At 39.6% G+C, this 16,981-nt stretch overlaps 1 protein-coding gene across 1 annotated transcript in view; it reads right to left on the reverse strand.

Annotated features, from left to right (window-relative positions):
• The window catches only part of ARHGAP20 (Rho GTPase activating protein 20), a gene marked incomplete at its 3' end in the record, with an annotated part of 61,957 nt that extends 46,206 nt beyond the window's left edge, over nt 1-15,751 (reverse strand). The window contains exons 1-2 of the mRNA XM_006775250.2: nt 15,675-15,751; nt 13,928-14,047 (exon numbers count right to left, since the gene is read on the reverse strand). Coding sequence (XP_006775313.2) covers nt 13,928-14,047; nt 15,675-15,751 — 197 coding nt within the window. The remainder of the gene's footprint in view (nt 1-13,927; nt 14,048-15,674) is intronic.
• Between the last annotated feature and the right edge of the window lie 1,230 nt (nt 15,752-16,981).

The raw sequence follows: 16,981 nt of genomic DNA on the forward strand, positions 1-16,981 counted from the left end.
GCCTAAATATAATCAAGCAGTTAGACTGTCAGTGTATTGGAAATATTGGGGAAATAAAGGAACACCTTTAATGACAAGGCAACGGAATCGGAGAAATCTGGAATGTGGGCTGTAATGGCCAGCCTGTGGGTTGGCATGCCATGATATCTGCCGATAGAATTCATACCCTTATGTGCCCTCCAATATTGTATTAGCCCTGGTCCCTATAACCAAGAGAATTTGGCAGAAGTAACACTATGTCATTTCCAAGGTGAGATTATGAAAAATACTCTAGCTTTCAGCTTGATCAATCTCTCTCTCTCTCTCTCTCTCTCTCTCTCTCTCTCTCTCTCTCTCTCTGCATGTGTGTGTGTGCATGCATGTCTTTCTCTTGGATTGCTTACTGTGGGGCAAGTCAGTTGCCATGTTGTTAGCAACCTTATGGAGTCACCACGCAGCAGAAAACAGGCCTCCATCAGCACCAAGGCCATGCGAGAGGAGAACGGCCTGAAGTACACTGAGGACTCGAGTCCACCCAGAGGCTGAGCAGGCAGCACCAGTACCATAGCCTCACATCCCAAGTGGAAGGGACAATGCCAGGCGCCTAAAAGGACTGAAGAAACCTCCAACATTAACGACTTTTCTGCCAGAGGGGCCAACCCGAGCGTTAGCAGCTGCGTTCTGGGCTGTCGGCCAGGAGAAGGGTTACTTTGAAGCCCCAAGCCCCTCTGCCAAGTGTGACTCCTTGGCGGTGACAGAAACTCTCATCCCCACGTGTCTTCTCAATGAAATTGGTTATGAGACCTTCCAGCATAGGACTAAGTGGACTAGACTTGCAGCATCAACCCCTTCTAATTACTTCTCATCCGGTTCCACTCCAGCCCCTCTTAATTGTTGTAACAGCTGTAAATGAATGGGCGGAATATCAAGGCCTTTTTTTTATGCCTCATGCCCAGTTAACACCTCTTGCTTTCTTTGTCCGGAATAGAGGGGTCAAGTTCCTAATCTCTTCATATACACTTCCCCCAGCCCCCATCATTGAAGCTTTATAGTGCGTTAGTGGGGAGGGGACAGGGAAATGCGACTTTCACTTCATCAAGTGTTTGTCCAATAGGCATCTACAGTACAGATGGTGAGCACAGTATTTGTGAAGGGAGGGGAGGACTTTTTGCTTTAAGGGAGCTAAAGGGGGTGGGGGTGGGGGTTGGGCTTACTCCATGGTTAGATTAGGTATTTCCTCTTGGTGGGAAGTTCCATTTCCTAGAAGGTTATAATCAGTTTTCTAATTAAAGTGAGAATTAGGAAAGTGTAGGGCTGAGGCAGGAAGATGCCTTCTTACCTGCTGTGCTTCCGTGGCCTGGCCCCACTGGAAGGCAAGATCAGTGTAAAGCATTAGGGTGGACAGCCCTACCTTAGAAGAAGAAAATTCTCATTGCCTGGTCCTCATTTATAACACGGAGCAGAGGAGTGTTTTTGTATTTAAATGCAAAATGAAAAAAACTTATATGGGTGTGCAGATGTTTGTGCTTTTTCTAACGGAGGAAAACCATTCTGGTCACTGGGAGCCAAATTTGAGGCCAGTGGTTTGGTTAGAAATAAGAATCTCCTTTTGTGTGGGTGAGGGTAGCGGTGCTTGGAAACCCTCACTACCATGTAAAGGTTTCTGCACCCTGCCCGCCCTCTGGAGCGGGTGGACACTGGTCTGTCAGCAGGAGAAGCACGTTACAACAGCAACAGCCACACGAGCCCCATGGCTTTGGTTCAAAGACACATGTACACACAGGGGTTTAGAAATATGAGTTTTCTGGTCAACTTGAGCATGTATGTTACTGACAAGGAGGGTACTGGGTTATTTTCTGGGGACTAGCATGCTACTAAAGCAGGCCTTGCAATATATTAAAAATTTTTTAAAGCAAAAACAACAACAAAAACCTGAGGCCTTCTGCCAAAAACCAAGTGAGTGCTGGTGGTGGATCTCCCACATCAGTCAAACCAGCAGAGACTGCAGTACCAGTTGACACCTTGATGCAACCTCATGAGAGACGGAGCCAGGCCCACCCAGCTAAACTGCTTCTGGATTTCTCATTCTCAAAACTGTGTGGAATAGTAAGTGTTTGCTGTTAAAAGCTTCTAGTACTGAGGCAATTTGTTACACAAAAATAGGTAACTATTATGTTGACTCTTCTCCAGAAAAAAATCTAGAATTTAGGACTAGTCTCTTTAAAAAATTAATAAATAAGGATTAAAAAAAGTTGGAGGGACTGTTCTATTTTACAAGAGATAAAGAGACCTAACAACCAAATGTAATTGTGAACCTCAATTTAAATCCTGGTTTAAAAATGATAGTTATGTAAAAATGTAGGGATTATCAGGGTAATTTGAATATAAAACATGCATTAGATGATGTTAAGGGAAATTTAAATTTTCTTAAGTGTGATAAATGTTTTGTTGTATAGAAGAATGTTGTATTTTTAGGAGTTTTATGCATAAGTATTTTGATGAAAGCACTATGTCTTAATTTAATTTCAAATGATTCATAAACAAATAGAGAGCTAATTAAATGAATATAGATGAAATAAACATGGCAAATGTCAATTACAGATAAAATACAAGTAGTGAGTATATGAGTATTCATTGTACTATCCTATAAACTTCTGTTTATATTTAAGATTTTTCCTAGTTACAATGTTAGAAAATAATGAAATGTCCCCACCCCACAAATTAGTTATCTGTAATTGTCATTAGATTAAAAAAAATTCAGCCCAATGAGGACTAAACCCAGATCTTTACATTGCAGAGTACTGATACTTAGTTTAGAAATTTGCATAATTCCAAAACCAGTATATCAGAGGACCATTGTTGAACCAGTGGTTCCACGTAAAGTCATCCCAACTCTCCAATGTTTGCTGGAGGGTAAAAGATAAAAAGTTGGTATTGATTCCTTTGTTTTCCTTTTCTGTTTTCATTGTATTTTATTTTTCATTAAAAGCAAACAATTACTATGTCCAAGAGGAAGTACTAGTAGCTCATGTCAGTATCCAGGTGCACAGACACAACCATAAGCTCAGTTTTGTAATAAATGAAATGCTGGAGGGGGCACAGTGGGGGAAATTAGCAGGAGGACAAGGATTTCACATCCAGAAGGATCTTTAGATAAAAAATGAGTTAATTGGCAAATATAGTAGAAATTTTACTTCTTCCTATAATGCTGATATGAAAACATTATCTGGGTGTAAGTTCTCAGTTTAAGAAAAATTCAGAGACACTGTCATCATTAACACAAAGTATCCTTTTAAAAAACTGGCATAGATGGGGGTGGCTAGGGGACTGTCTTGGGCGGGGGGAAAAAATGGACACATATGTAATATCCTTTGTAATAAATAATAAAATTAAAAAAAAAAACTGGCATAGTCGAAACAACAATTCAGCATTTATTTTTATGGAAAGAACATTTTATATTTCTCAATTGCACTGATGAGTTTTTGTCCTCATGTCATTTCTGATTATGTTTAACAGAGTAGACATTTTATAATTTAGTTTACGTTTATTTAGCATAACATATAATTTAAAATATGTTTCACTTCACACCAGTAGAAATTTACATTTAAACTACCCTGATACATCCGTTATCCCAATACATTCCATGAGGGAGGATGTAGCAGGACAGGGACTTTTCTGCATCAGTAGTGAGAGTGGAAATTACAACCTTTACAAAGGGAAGACGTGGAGCATCCTCCACAAATATATATAGTCATCCTAGTTTTCACAAGTACAAGCTTTTATTTCTATTTTATTTGTGCTCTAGGATCATTTATAGCAAAAAGTGAAGACACAGTAACCAAGCATTCATCATCAGGGGACTGGCTGCATAAACCATGGTACTCATGCATAAACAACGAATTACCAAAGAACTGTAGAGGAGAAAGAAAAATATCTCTATATACTAGTGTGAAACGATCATACAGATATACTGTAATGTAAAGAAAGTGGGGTAGAAAAAGTATGTAGTATATTATTTTTTAAGAAAGGGGATAAAAACATACATTCATATCTGATCAAATAAAACTGAACTTTTAAAGTTATCAATGGCAAAGGAAAAATACACAAGGATGAGGAGAAAGAAACAGGAACTAAATTTCTTTGAATATATCTTGTTTTAATAGATTCCAATGGACTATGTAAATAGTTACACAATTATAAATTTTATAAAACCATAAAAATTTTATTGCTTTCCCTAAGTCTATAAAACCACAATATCTTAAACTATAAAACTTAAAATCTTAGTTTTCATTTATACAATAAAGTTTAATAAAACCATAAAAATGAAATTAAAACAAATTAACCAAATTACCACATAGAGAAAAAAATATTACAAATGACTTTCAAAAACAGTAATATGATTATACATGACTACTGGGATAGGCCATAAAGATAATTGCTTTTAAAAAAATAAAACTAGCTTCAGTAATCATATTGGTGGTGGTAGTATTGATACTGTTGGTCTGAAGGTTAAGTAAAACACTTGTAGCCCTGAATCTAGGTTGGAAATCAATCTATATTTGGTTACGATGTTTTTTATTTTAAATATTTTTTATTGCCTTATAGAGAGAAAGGAAGGGAGAGGTGGAGAGAAACATTAATGTAATAGTGAAATACTGATCAGCTGCCCCCTGCAGGCCCCCTACTGAGTATTGAGCCAGAAACCAGGGCATGTGCCCTGACCAAAAATTGAACCCACAACCGTCTGGTGCACAGGACGATGCTTAACCAACTGAGCCACACCAGCCAGGGTAGTTATGACATGTTTTGTATCTAAAGAAGATATATTTTAATGATATCCACTGAAAAGACCTAGAAATGAATACCAACCTAGTAGCAATGAATGCCCTCCCTATCCAGATTATAATTAATTACAGGTCTGAGGCAGGAAATACCTAAGATGAACCAAGAACATCTTATCATACTAAGAATCACACTTTATTTTAAACAACCCATATGTCAAAGAGGAAATCAAAAGGGAAATTAGAAAGTGTTTCCAACTGAATAGGTTGCAAGGCAGACTAAGTGGGTCTTATATGTGTAGTCTGTGGGACATAATCTATACTTTCTGTATAAAGGCTATTTATTATTATTATTACTAGCAGTAGTAGCAGTAGTAACAACAGAAGTCAAAATACACATTATCCTGGAAGAGAGATTCTTCCCATAGCAGATGGGAAGTAAAACATATGAAAGATGCCATCTGCAAGCCAGCTAGATTCTAATATTAAATTCATTTTAACAAGATGATTATATTTCTAAGTCTGGCCTGAAGCAAGATTAGCTCAGAACATTTTGGATTTATTCTTGATAGACCCTGAAGACTCTTGTGGTCTCACTAGGAAGAAGTTTGAAGTTTGCCTAGGAGGATTCTGAGGGACCAGGGCTTGGGGCACGGGGGCTTGGCCTGGTTTGCTTGGCCACTGGAGTTAAGAGGCTCTAGGACAGTGAAGGCGAACCTATGACATGCGTGTCAGAGGCGAACTCGTTTTTTTGGTTGATTTTTCTTTGTTAAATGGCATTTAAATATATAAAATAAATATCAAAAATGTAAGTCTTTGTTTTACTATGGTTGCAAATATCAAAAAATTTCTATATGTGACACGGCACCAGAGTTAAGTTAGGGTTTTTTAAAATGCTGACACGCTGAGCTCAAAAGGTTCGCCATCACTGCTCTAGGAGGTTCCTAGGTGCCAAAGCCATGAACCAAGAGCAGACACAACTGAACTTGCTGATAAGGATGCTGGGGTGTGAGCCCAACCAGAAGGCATTGGAGGACTAGGAAAGCAGCTGTTTGCTAACTGGCTTCTACTTTATTTTTGTCAGTTCACTCCTGTTGTGCATGACACACACACACACACACACACACATACACACACATACACACACACGCGCGCACACCCCAACATTGTCCTATTCAGACTATCCCCTATTTTGTGCTACACAAAAACTTATACATGAATGTTCACAGAAGCATTATTTGTAATAGCCAAAAGGTAGAAATAACTCAAATGTCCCTCAACTGATGAGTGCATACACAAACTAATATTTCATTATATGGTGTATCTATCCATATAATGAATATTATTTGAAAACTAGAAGTAATGAAGTATTGATACTAGCTACATCAAGGATGAAAGCTGACAACATTATGCTAACTGAAGGAAGCCATTCACGAAAGACCACAGAGTGCATGACTGGACTTATATAAAAAGTCCAGAAGAGGCAAAGCTATAGTAACAGGAAAGAGCTTAGTGGCTGCTTGGAGCTGGAGATAAGCAAAGGAGGGATATGGGAGAGAATGAGGAATGAGAGCTAATGGCTAAGGGATTTCTTTTAGGAGGGATGGAAATGCTTTAAGATTATAGTGATGGCTGCACAATTCTGTGAATGTACAAAGAAGCACTCAATTGTGCACCTGAAATAGGTACAGTATATGGTATGAACTGTATCTCAATATAGCTGTTTAGAAAGATAGAATATCATCTGTCTCCTTTTCTAACAAATGGCATGATATGGGGAATAAGCATTTTCATTTATAAATGGGAACAGTGCCTATTCCCATCTTTCTACCTCTAGCCATAAGAGCACATAAACGGTACATGGAAGAAATATCCCAGAAAACTAGTGTCCTAATTTGAAGATTACTACATTGATTATTACTGCATAACAAATGACCCCAAAACACAGTGGCTTAAAACAACAAGGATTTACTGTCTCACAGCTTCTGAGGGGCAGTAACTGGGAAGAGGCTTGGCTGCATCTGGCTCAGGTCTCTGAGGAGGCTGCAGTCTCTGAAGACTCGGCTGGGGTTGGAATACCGGTTTCCAAGCTCACGTGTGTGGCTGCTGGCTGGAGGCTTCAGTTCCTCCCCTGTCGACCTCTCCATTGGGCTCTTCAGGACATGGCTTCACCCAGAGCAAGTGCTCAGAGACAGAGAGAGTGTGAGAACAACTGAAACAGAAGCTTGGTAATTTATGACCCAATGACAGAAGTGATACTACCATTTTTGCCATGTCCTCTTGGTTACACAGATCAACTCTGCTACAACATGGGGAGGGATCAGACAAAGGCGTGTATACCAGGAAGTAGGACTCACTGGGGGTCACTGTGGATGCTGGTTATCAAGATGGCATTATGACAATAGACTGGCCAAAAGTCCCACAGAAGCAAATGTTTGCCTTTGCCCTGAAATGATGGAAGGTATAGTTAATCTCCAGCAGTGTGACAGATACACTCTGGAAGATGTTTCAGAGTTGTGATGAAAGGGTCTGCAATGACTATTGATACAATTTGCCATTCTCCTTATGACTGAGTTATGGTTAGCACAAAAAACCACCACAAAATTGTAGAGCTCGGGCTGGTAGAGGAAGAATGTAAAGGGTTTAAGCAACCACACTCTGTCTTGCCCCCTACTATTGCCAGATGAGGAAAGAGTCCTCGTTGCAAGAAAGGCCAGGTGACTACCAGGATCATCTAGTGATAGAGCAGGGACTAGAATCCATTCTCTGTGTGTTCTCATTACACCAGGAGCTCTGTGTCAGAGAACCAATGGTTCACAATACAGATGACAAGTTAAACATTTAGAAGTATCCTATATAAAGAAAGGCTAATATGAAAATTGTCCCCTCGACCGGGAGTTGAACGGGGAGTTCAACCAGGGGGCAGGGCTGGCCCACCAACTACCTGTGGCCCTTCCCCTTGGCTGGCCCAATGGGCACCAATCAGGACGAGCCGGCCGGGCCCTTACCCGTGCATGATTTCGTGCACTGGGCCTCTAGTTAAATCAATATGCACTTTACAGCTGGTCACTCCACCATTGTCACTTCTTTGTGTGTCTTTTCAACACTGCCTATATTACTTCTCAGGCAGCAGTGGACTCTTACTCTCTTTTCACTCCAGCTGAGAGATGATCTACTTGGCTAGGGCAAGAAAGGAAGCCCTCATTCAGCTTAGCTAATATTTATAGAATATCCGTTCTATACCTGACACTGTACATGTAGATTTAAAGAGCAGAAAACAAGGTTCTTTTCACTCAAAAAGCTGAAAGTCAAGCTGAGAGAATAAGACTTACACCTGGAACACTAAGAAAATTAGACATCATGTGACAGGGAAGCATAAAGATTTATATATTTTGAATAATTTAGTTTAATTTTTTTAATTATTATTTTTTAATCCTCACTCAAGGATATGTTTTTATTAATTTGAGACAGAGAGGTAGGAAGGGGGAGAGGGTGACGGGGAAGGAGAAAGAGACAGAGAGAGAAAGAAACATCAGTGTGAGAGAGAAACATCGACTGGTTGCCTCCCATACACGGGGATCAAACTCGAAACCTAGGTATGTGCCCTGACCAGAAATCAAACCCGCAGCCTTTTGGTGAGTGGGATGACGCTCCAGCCAACTGCATGACCTGGTCAGAGCTTGGATAATTTTATTTAATAAAAATCTTATGTAATACAATGTGCCAGATACCTTATAATATTAACTCAATCCCCATGAGGTTATCCTCACTTTACACATGAGGAGAGTGAGGCCTAGAGAGCTTAAGGAATTTGCTGAAGTTATCATGCCTCGGAAGAAGCTGGGTCAGATTCAAGCCAGGAAGAATGGCCCCAGAGCTTGCACTTTTCTTAATCACAATAGTATGAGGCTTCTCAATAATAGTAACAATTATTCTTCTGCTTCCTTCTCGTGTGCTTTTTTTTCAGGGTTCTGAAGGAAAGTCGGTCGTGAAATTCAAAACCTCCTCTGAGAAATCCTAGCCGTACTGGGGAAGGGAGTAGTGAGCCCAAAAGAGTACGGATGTCTTAGGACAGCCTGCTAACCCCGTGGAGAGAGGTGAGGAAGGGCGAGTAAACATTCACTAATGAGGTAGTGTTCTCTTGGTGCCAAAATGGAAGATAAAATTGAATCATAACCGCAATTAGCAAATTAGGCTATAGATGGAATGAAGAAATTAAATGGATGTGCTGCTCTGCAAGTGCAAAAATAAATTAATTTGGCCCTGTCACAGCCCACTAGAATGTGGGGAGGTTTAATATAATCTTCTAAAGCTTTCCGCCCAGAATCCTGCCATAGGAAAACAGCATAGCACACCAGGCACAGATGTATTTGATCATTTTTTTTAACGAATATGAAAAGTAGTTTGAAAATAATAAAGTGATAATAAAGGATGCCTATTCCTTAAAGCAACGAATTCCAGTTGGGTAAAAATTTGCCAACTTTGCCACCTTATAAAGCAATTGCTGTCTCTTTCCTTCACATCTGAATTTTACAACTTTGGAAAACGTTCCTTGCAAGGAGAGAAGGGATCTCGCACGCCGCTGGCAATCTTCTTGCCATAAATTTCTACTTTGTGCTCTTCTAATCCCATATCTTGAATCATCCACGGGTCTGTCAATTAAAACCTCAGAACACATTGTCCAAAACTGTAGGAATGGGCCTTCTGTAGAGCCAACTGGCATGTAAGCAAGGCAGCACAATGAATAGCGTTTGGGTCAGATTTTTTTTCTAAGATAACATGTCGGTATATAGTTGACGCTTGAACAACACAGAGGTTAGGAATGCTGAGAACACTACAGTTGAAAATCTATCTTGTAAATTTGTCTCCCCCAAAACTTAACTACAGTTGTCCCTCAGTATCTGAAGGGGATTGGTTCTGGGGCCTCACAAGCCCCACAGAAACCAAAATCCACGGATGCTCAAGTTCCTTTTTAAAATGGATTTCCAAACTGAGCCCCGAAAATACCGACAAGTGGTTGGTTGAATCCACAAATGGGAAAGCTGGGGGTAGAGGGCCAATTGTTTATTTATTGAAAACCCAGGTAATAAGTGGACGCATACAGTTCAAATACATATTGTTCAAGGGTCAACTATAGTTTACTGTATTTTTTAAAAAAGGCCTTAAATATGTTTAAAAAGTTACTCTAAAATTCAAAATTTTATTTAAAAGTCTTTTATCAAGAAACTGTATCTAGGCACAGAACGTTTATTGAACTCCAAAAGAAAGTCTAGTAACTTATTTTTTCAACTTATTTTTTCTTTGAATTATATCAAACTTATCATAACTATTTTTAGAGCCTTAGCATAAGAGTGGCCTTTAGGTCATTCAGTTTATTCCAATTACCATATCTGGAAAGCTCACCCTGAACCACCGTAGGAAGAGGCACATTTTCATTCTGTTATGGAAGGTTTGACCACAATCCTCATTAAACGACTCAAGTACAAATGTTCTCCTCGCATTTGAAAGTATGGCAAACTCTCATCCACTTTAGGCTAATATTAAAATGATGATGCTCCCATGACAGAGAACAAGTGGGATGATGAGGAATTTGTAGCACATAATGGGGGACAGTCTGAGGAGGACAGTGTTGTGTGTGTGTGTGTGTGTGTGTGTCATACACAACAGTAGTGAATTGACTAAAGAAAAGTAGAAGCCAGTTAGCAAACAGCCGCTTTCCTAGTCCTCCAATGCCTTCTGGCTGGGCTCGCACCCGGCATCCTTACCAGCAAGTTCAGTTGTGTCTGCTCTTGGTTCATGGCTTTGGCACCGAGGAAACTCCTTGAGCAGCGGTTCTCAACCTTTGGGTCGCGACCCCTTTGGCGGTCGAACGACCCTTTCACAGGGGTCGCCTAAGACCATCCTGCATATCAGATATTTACATTACGATTCATAACAGTAGCAACATTACAGTTATGAAGTAGCAACGAAAATAATTTTATGGTTGGGTCATAACATGAGGAACTGTATTTAAAGGGCCAGAAGGTTGAGAACCACTGGTCTAGGGCCTCTTCACCTCCAGTGGCCGAGCAAACCAGGCCAGTTTGCTCTGTGTCCCAAGCCCTCATTTCCCAGAATCCTCCTAAGTGTATGTACTCTCACCTTCTTCCTAGGGAGACCTCAAGAGTTGTCAGGGTCTATCAAGGATAAATCCGGAGGGCGGGGGGCAAGGGTGGGGTGGAGGGGGTCAATGAGGAGGAAAGGGGGACATTTGTAATACTTTCAACAATAAAGATAAATTTAAAAAAATTCTCAAAGCTTAAAATAAAAAATAAATCCAGAATGTTCCGAGCTAATCTTGCTTCAGGCCAGACCTAGAATCGTCTTGTTAAAGTGAATTTAATGTTAGCATCTAGCTGGCTTCCAGACGGCATCTTTCATATTTTTTACTTCCCATCTGCCATGTGAAGAATCTCTCTTCCAGGATAATGCGTATTTCAACTTCTGTTGTTACTACTGCTACTATTGTTAGTAACAATAATAAATAGCCTTTAGACATTCAGCATAAAGTGCCACCGACTTCTCTACACATATAAACCCCACTTAGTCTGCCTTACAACCTGTGAGATAGGTTTTGTCTATTATCGCTGGTTTAAAAACAGACCAAAGATCAGTATTAAGGTTCAAACCTGGCAATTTGGGTCTAGAATTCATGCTCTTAGACACTATATCATACAACTTTTGCTTGTGTACTGTAAAGAATATTCCATCAAGACCAAAGACCTGGGTTTCTAGTTTTGTTTCTAATGCTGAATTAACTGTGTGACTTAGGGCAAGTCGTTGACTCAATTTCCACTATATAATGAGGCAGGCTCAAGGAGTAACTTTTCGTTATATAATGCCGTAATGATAGAACAGGTGCTTTGCCTTAACAAACTTGACTTCGCTGGATGAGCAAGGGCATTTAAAGCTTGAAAATGAAATCTATGTAAGGGAAGGAAAGACGCAAAGAATAACTAAGCCAATCTTCTGAGCATTTTCAGCTACTTTCTCATTTCACATTCTGTAATACAAGCACTGGATTAATATTTCCCAGAGGAAAGCACAGACTCAGAGATTGGTTCCTTTATCTGAGGCCACACAGGAAGTCAGGATGGAGAGCCAGCGTCGGAATGCCGCCCAGGCCCAAGCACTTTCTGCCGGACCACAGTGCTCCTCCGGCACTGCCTTCTCCTCCCGGCAGCAGTGAGCAGAGCTTTAAGAGGTGCTGTACCTGCAGCACCCAGCACAAGGTCTTGCAAACAGCACAGACACAAGAAACTAATTTGGAGGTAAGAAAGGAGATGGACAGGTGAATACCAACTTGAAAGTGCTAACATATTGTAATTTTAAACAAAAGCGGGTAACATTTTTATGTGCCTTCTGTAAGGTGGGCTGAATGCCATATCAAAACAAGTGAATTTCTGGAGGGAGAGTTTGAATTTATCCCTAAGTAAACAGTGAAGAAATACCACAAGAAGGCCAACATGTGTGTCATTTCTGGACCACGTACACGAGTTCTTGTGGTATTTGGCTGCATGAAATAACTTCCTAATAATAACTCAGGATTATTTTGCTTAAAGGAATCTCCCTGTTTCCCTAGCCAGAATTTCACAAGTAATACCAGTGAAAAAGGAAATTCTCGTTGTACTGGCTGCTTAAAGGAGGGCAGGAAAGTCAGAAACTACTGTGCCAATGGATTAAATTACTATTTTGGTTTGGAAATGGAGTCACTTGCTCATTCATTAATTCATGCAACCGATAATAGTTGAAGAGTTTTTGAAAAGCATGACTGGGTCTCACTGCAGAATACTGACTTAGGTTTGGAAACCACTGAACTAGATTATCTTGAAGGTTCTTTCCAATCCTGGGATTATTTTACTTGGAAATATTTTGTACACATTCAATACCCAACAGCTCTTTATTTGGGGGGTGGGGGTGAGGGGGCATATACATTAAGCACCAACATTACTTAGAGTAAACGCATTATTTCTATAAGACGGGTAAAGGTTCTGTCCCCCAGCACTACGCATTCATATTACAAACCCAGAGAGACCCATAAGAAAGAAACTGAAGATGAAAACATATGACACTTCACCTGAAATAAACTTTTCTCCCTGTGGTTATCTGACACAAAACCCATCATATTTCTGAGGCAGGAATAATTCGTGACTCTAATATAAGCACCAATTTTTGCAGAGGTGATGGGGAGACAGTAGTGGGGCAGGTGGTGGGGGGGCGCTGCCTGAGTCTGAGAACTTGTTAAGTCCTGAGAATGACTAAGGATTTTGAAAGTTTGATTGGGATTTAGCTATATTATATTTTTGGCATTGAAAAAGAAAACCCATGCTTCCATATAGATTTTATGTTAAATTATCACATCATTCATAGAAATAGCAGATACACCCTCACTCTAAATAGACTTATATTTACATAAAAGGATTCATAGATTAGGAGAAAATTATTACAGGATTTCTTTGAACATAAAATTCCTGAGTCAAAATGCCTTTTAAAAATTAATGAATAAATTAATGATTGACTATCCCTTCAATTTCTACACAGTATGAATGACTTTCTTAAAATATCCATTGAAATAGTATTCAGACTCAATAGGTAAAATGGCCATTTTAACAGATACTTAGCTTGTTTCTCAACTTTAAATTACACTAGTAAATTAATTTAACCAAAAATGCATAAAAGAAATCAAGATTCCATTTTTTAATGTTATTAATCTTTCTCTAGATTTAAAATGGGTAAAAATTTGCCTTATACCCATGCTCTGGCATCATCTTATGGTAAAGAACCAGGCAAAGGTTTGTGCATAACCAAACATGCCTGGTTGTTAAAAGAACTCATATTGTAGTATTCCGATTTCTCCTTATTTTTATAAATAAACTTTAACAGTAAATGGAACTTGCACTTTTGTGTATTATGTGATGAGATCCACTTCTGAATCAGTTTTAAAACACCTGAGCATACATACCAGCTCTAAAATGCTTTATGATTCACAAAATGAACAGGCCTTCTCAAATAACCTCAGAACAGAAGCCATAGTTTCTATCATTAAACAGAGAATTCTGGTGTTGATAACAAAAAAACAACATAAAGTGTAGCACAAACAAAATGTACAGTACAAAGCTTTCGCTTACTTGGTACTAGGCCGTTTTTGTAGGGCTTTATCCAGGATAAGAGATGGTGCGCTCCTCCTTCTTTCTGCTAAGGTTTTCATTTTCTGTTGAGGAAAAAGAATCAGAATGAAGACCACGTGGCTTTTAAAGAAAGTAAATGCCAATTTTCAGTTGAATTCAGCAAGTTTTATATTGCCTGTTTTTGTCTATGAAGAAGTTCACAATCTCATTATGAAGATAAAATGGTAACATCTAAAGTAGTATAGATACTAAGTGTCAAAAAGTAGTATAGAAAGTAAATATTTTTTAGTCCTCATCCAAGGATATATTTAGAGAGAGGAATGGAGGGAGGGAGGGAAGGAAAGAGGGAAAATGAGAGAGAGAGAGAGAGGGAGAGAGAGAGAGAGAGAGAGAGAGAGAGATGTGAGAGAAACATTGATTGGTTGCCAACTGGGGATTAAACCCCCAACCTAGGAATGTGCCCTGAGTGGGAACTGAATCCACAACCTTTTTGGTGTATCAGGAGACACTCCAACCAACTGAGCCACAGAGCCAGGGTGAAACTAGGCCAGGCTGAGGGACACCCCCCCCCCGCCCCCAGGGCACAAATTTCATGCACCGGGCCTCTAGTCATATATTTAAAACCTCTAGACAGAGTCAGAGGGCCTACCAGAGAATATGGATGAGTAAAATTAACAGCAGTCACTAAGATCCATGAGTGAAGCTCAGGCTGTATTACCGAAGCCATTCTTTCTGCTCTACCCTCTCACCCTACCCACCGCCTGAGGGTCCAGGCCAGCCTTGTTTGGTAACTGGGTGCAGCTCTAATATGAACTATGTAAGACTAACCGGCTCAGCATCAGTATGGCATCACAGGATTCATAAAGGAATTGCTTCTTTTTGTTTGTTTTTAAATCTTTATTGTTGAAAGTATTACATATGTCCCTTTCCCCCTTCTCTGCCTTGACCCCTTCTAGCTGGCCGAAACTGCTTCTTAGTTGCTAAAATACAGCCTAGACCTTAGCACAGGAACAGAGAGAGAAACACTAGTGAAAAGGGGATGCTGGACTTCTTTGGCACAGTTCTTATCCCCAGATTCACCCCCGCCCCATCCCCGTCCCTGTCCAAGGTTCTCTCTCAAATATTCATTGTCCCCAGTGCCATGGTCTCAGTGTTGCTGTTTCCCCTGTTAATCTTTTGGCTCACATGTGGAAACTGCATGCCCAAACCTCCTTAGCATAGCTCAGATAGCAAATGAAACAATAATATAAAACATTAATAAAAGGACAGGAAACAAATAGATAAGAAATACAGAATACATTTCTCAGCCAGGAGTTATTAACCATGAATTAGTTTCAGGGCTGGTTAAATTGTATGAAATTATTTTTATACTATGGATTTGGTGCCTTCCTCCTAAAAGGAAAGCCCACCTATGGTTTCATCAGAGCCCCACAATTGTCTATAATCCCCCCAACCCCAGTAACTCTGATAACCTACTTCATATATTATAGCTGTCAACCTCATCCCACTGTTTCCATCAGTCACACCTTTTGGGAACATAGCTCTCAGGAATCTAACATCTGGAGGTTGGTGTGGCTGCACCGGCTACAGGAGAAGAGGAATCAGGAAGACGAGCGCTTGCCTCAAGAGAAGAGTCTCAATACTGGAAGACGGATAGATTTTTACTAAGAAAGGTGGCAATTTGTTCATATGTAGACTTTCTATGGGATTCTGTTTCACCTCAGGTCTGAGCTTGTTTCCTACTCACTATTCTGACTCCTTAGTCAGGATCCGTTTACCATGCTTTGAACTCTGAAATGTGTCCAGTCCTTTACCTGGGCCCATACCCTCTTTTGACATCAAGGATCTGTCTGTCCAGCCTTCATTAGTGGGATGAGGAGTGTGGGGGGGCGGGCACTCCTGGACCTATCTCAGCAGTCTTACTTCTGCTGCCCCTAACCCTCTAAAACCACTCACTGTCAGAAGATCAAAGCTCCTAAACTAGATCTTCATTAATTATATAATTTCTAATTCTGAGCACCTTGGTTTTCAGGTTTATAAAGAAATTGAAAGGGATCAAAAGGCAGACATAAAAATGATTTAAATTGTGGAGGAAAAAAAATCCTGTGAGAAAAGTTAAACTGAGCTGAATTATTCATTTGGAGACATTAATAACCTCCAAATGTAGAGGTTATTAATAACCACCAAAATTAATTAATGTAGAGTTATAATATAGAGGATAGGACATATCTTCCAAGGAAGATAAGGCAAAAAGAAACTAGTAAACTGTAGACTGAGAATCCAGGTTGATCTTGGGTAGTGGTTTGTTGAGAAATTTATAAAGATGTGAACTAAATTATGTAGATAATTTCAGGGGGTTCAGAAACCCACATAATATGGATTTCGTAGGGATTCATGGAACCCAAATATGAGACCTTCTAATGTAAGGGAATCTTTCTGAGAGTGATGGCTGTCAAGCATGAGAATGGATAATCAAAAAGAGGTGACATACCTTTTTCTATACAGCTCCTTTTAAAATAGTTTTTTCATGGAGACATAATATAGGGGATCGTTTGAACACATAGTAATTAGGCTGTGTTTTCTTGGTTATAAAATTGTATGAGGAGTCAAATGGAGCATATCTACCTCATTTGTTAACTCAGTTTCAAGAGAATACAATCAAACTACAGGCAGAATATTATATTTATTTGAGGTCCTATTGTTTGTACTGAGACATTCTCTACCACTAATGAGCTATGCAACTCAAGGCAATCCAGTCACTTCTCTAGGCCTCCATGTCCTTATCTAGAAAATGAGAAAATCTGAACCACATACAGTAGTTTCTTAGGTACCTTCTATTTCTGAAAGTCTCATGTTAAATGTCCACCAAAGACTCACCCTGGATTTGCAAGAAAACTAACATTACCTACATCACACATTTAGGATTCATTTCTCTTGTAAGTAATGAGTCTTAAGAGTTGCCAACATGAGGGCTTAATAAACAAATTTAAGTATTAATTTACTCAAAATGCACAGATCCCTTTCTCTTGCTCAAAAGTATAGCCAAACAAAGGG

This window comes from Myotis davidii, unplaced genomic scaffold, assembly GCF_000327345.1.
Source record: "Myotis davidii unplaced genomic scaffold, ASM32734v1 scaffold8, whole genome shotgun sequence".
NCBI classification, from domain to species: domain Eukaryota; kingdom Metazoa; phylum Chordata; class Mammalia; order Chiroptera; family Vespertilionidae; genus Myotis; species Myotis davidii.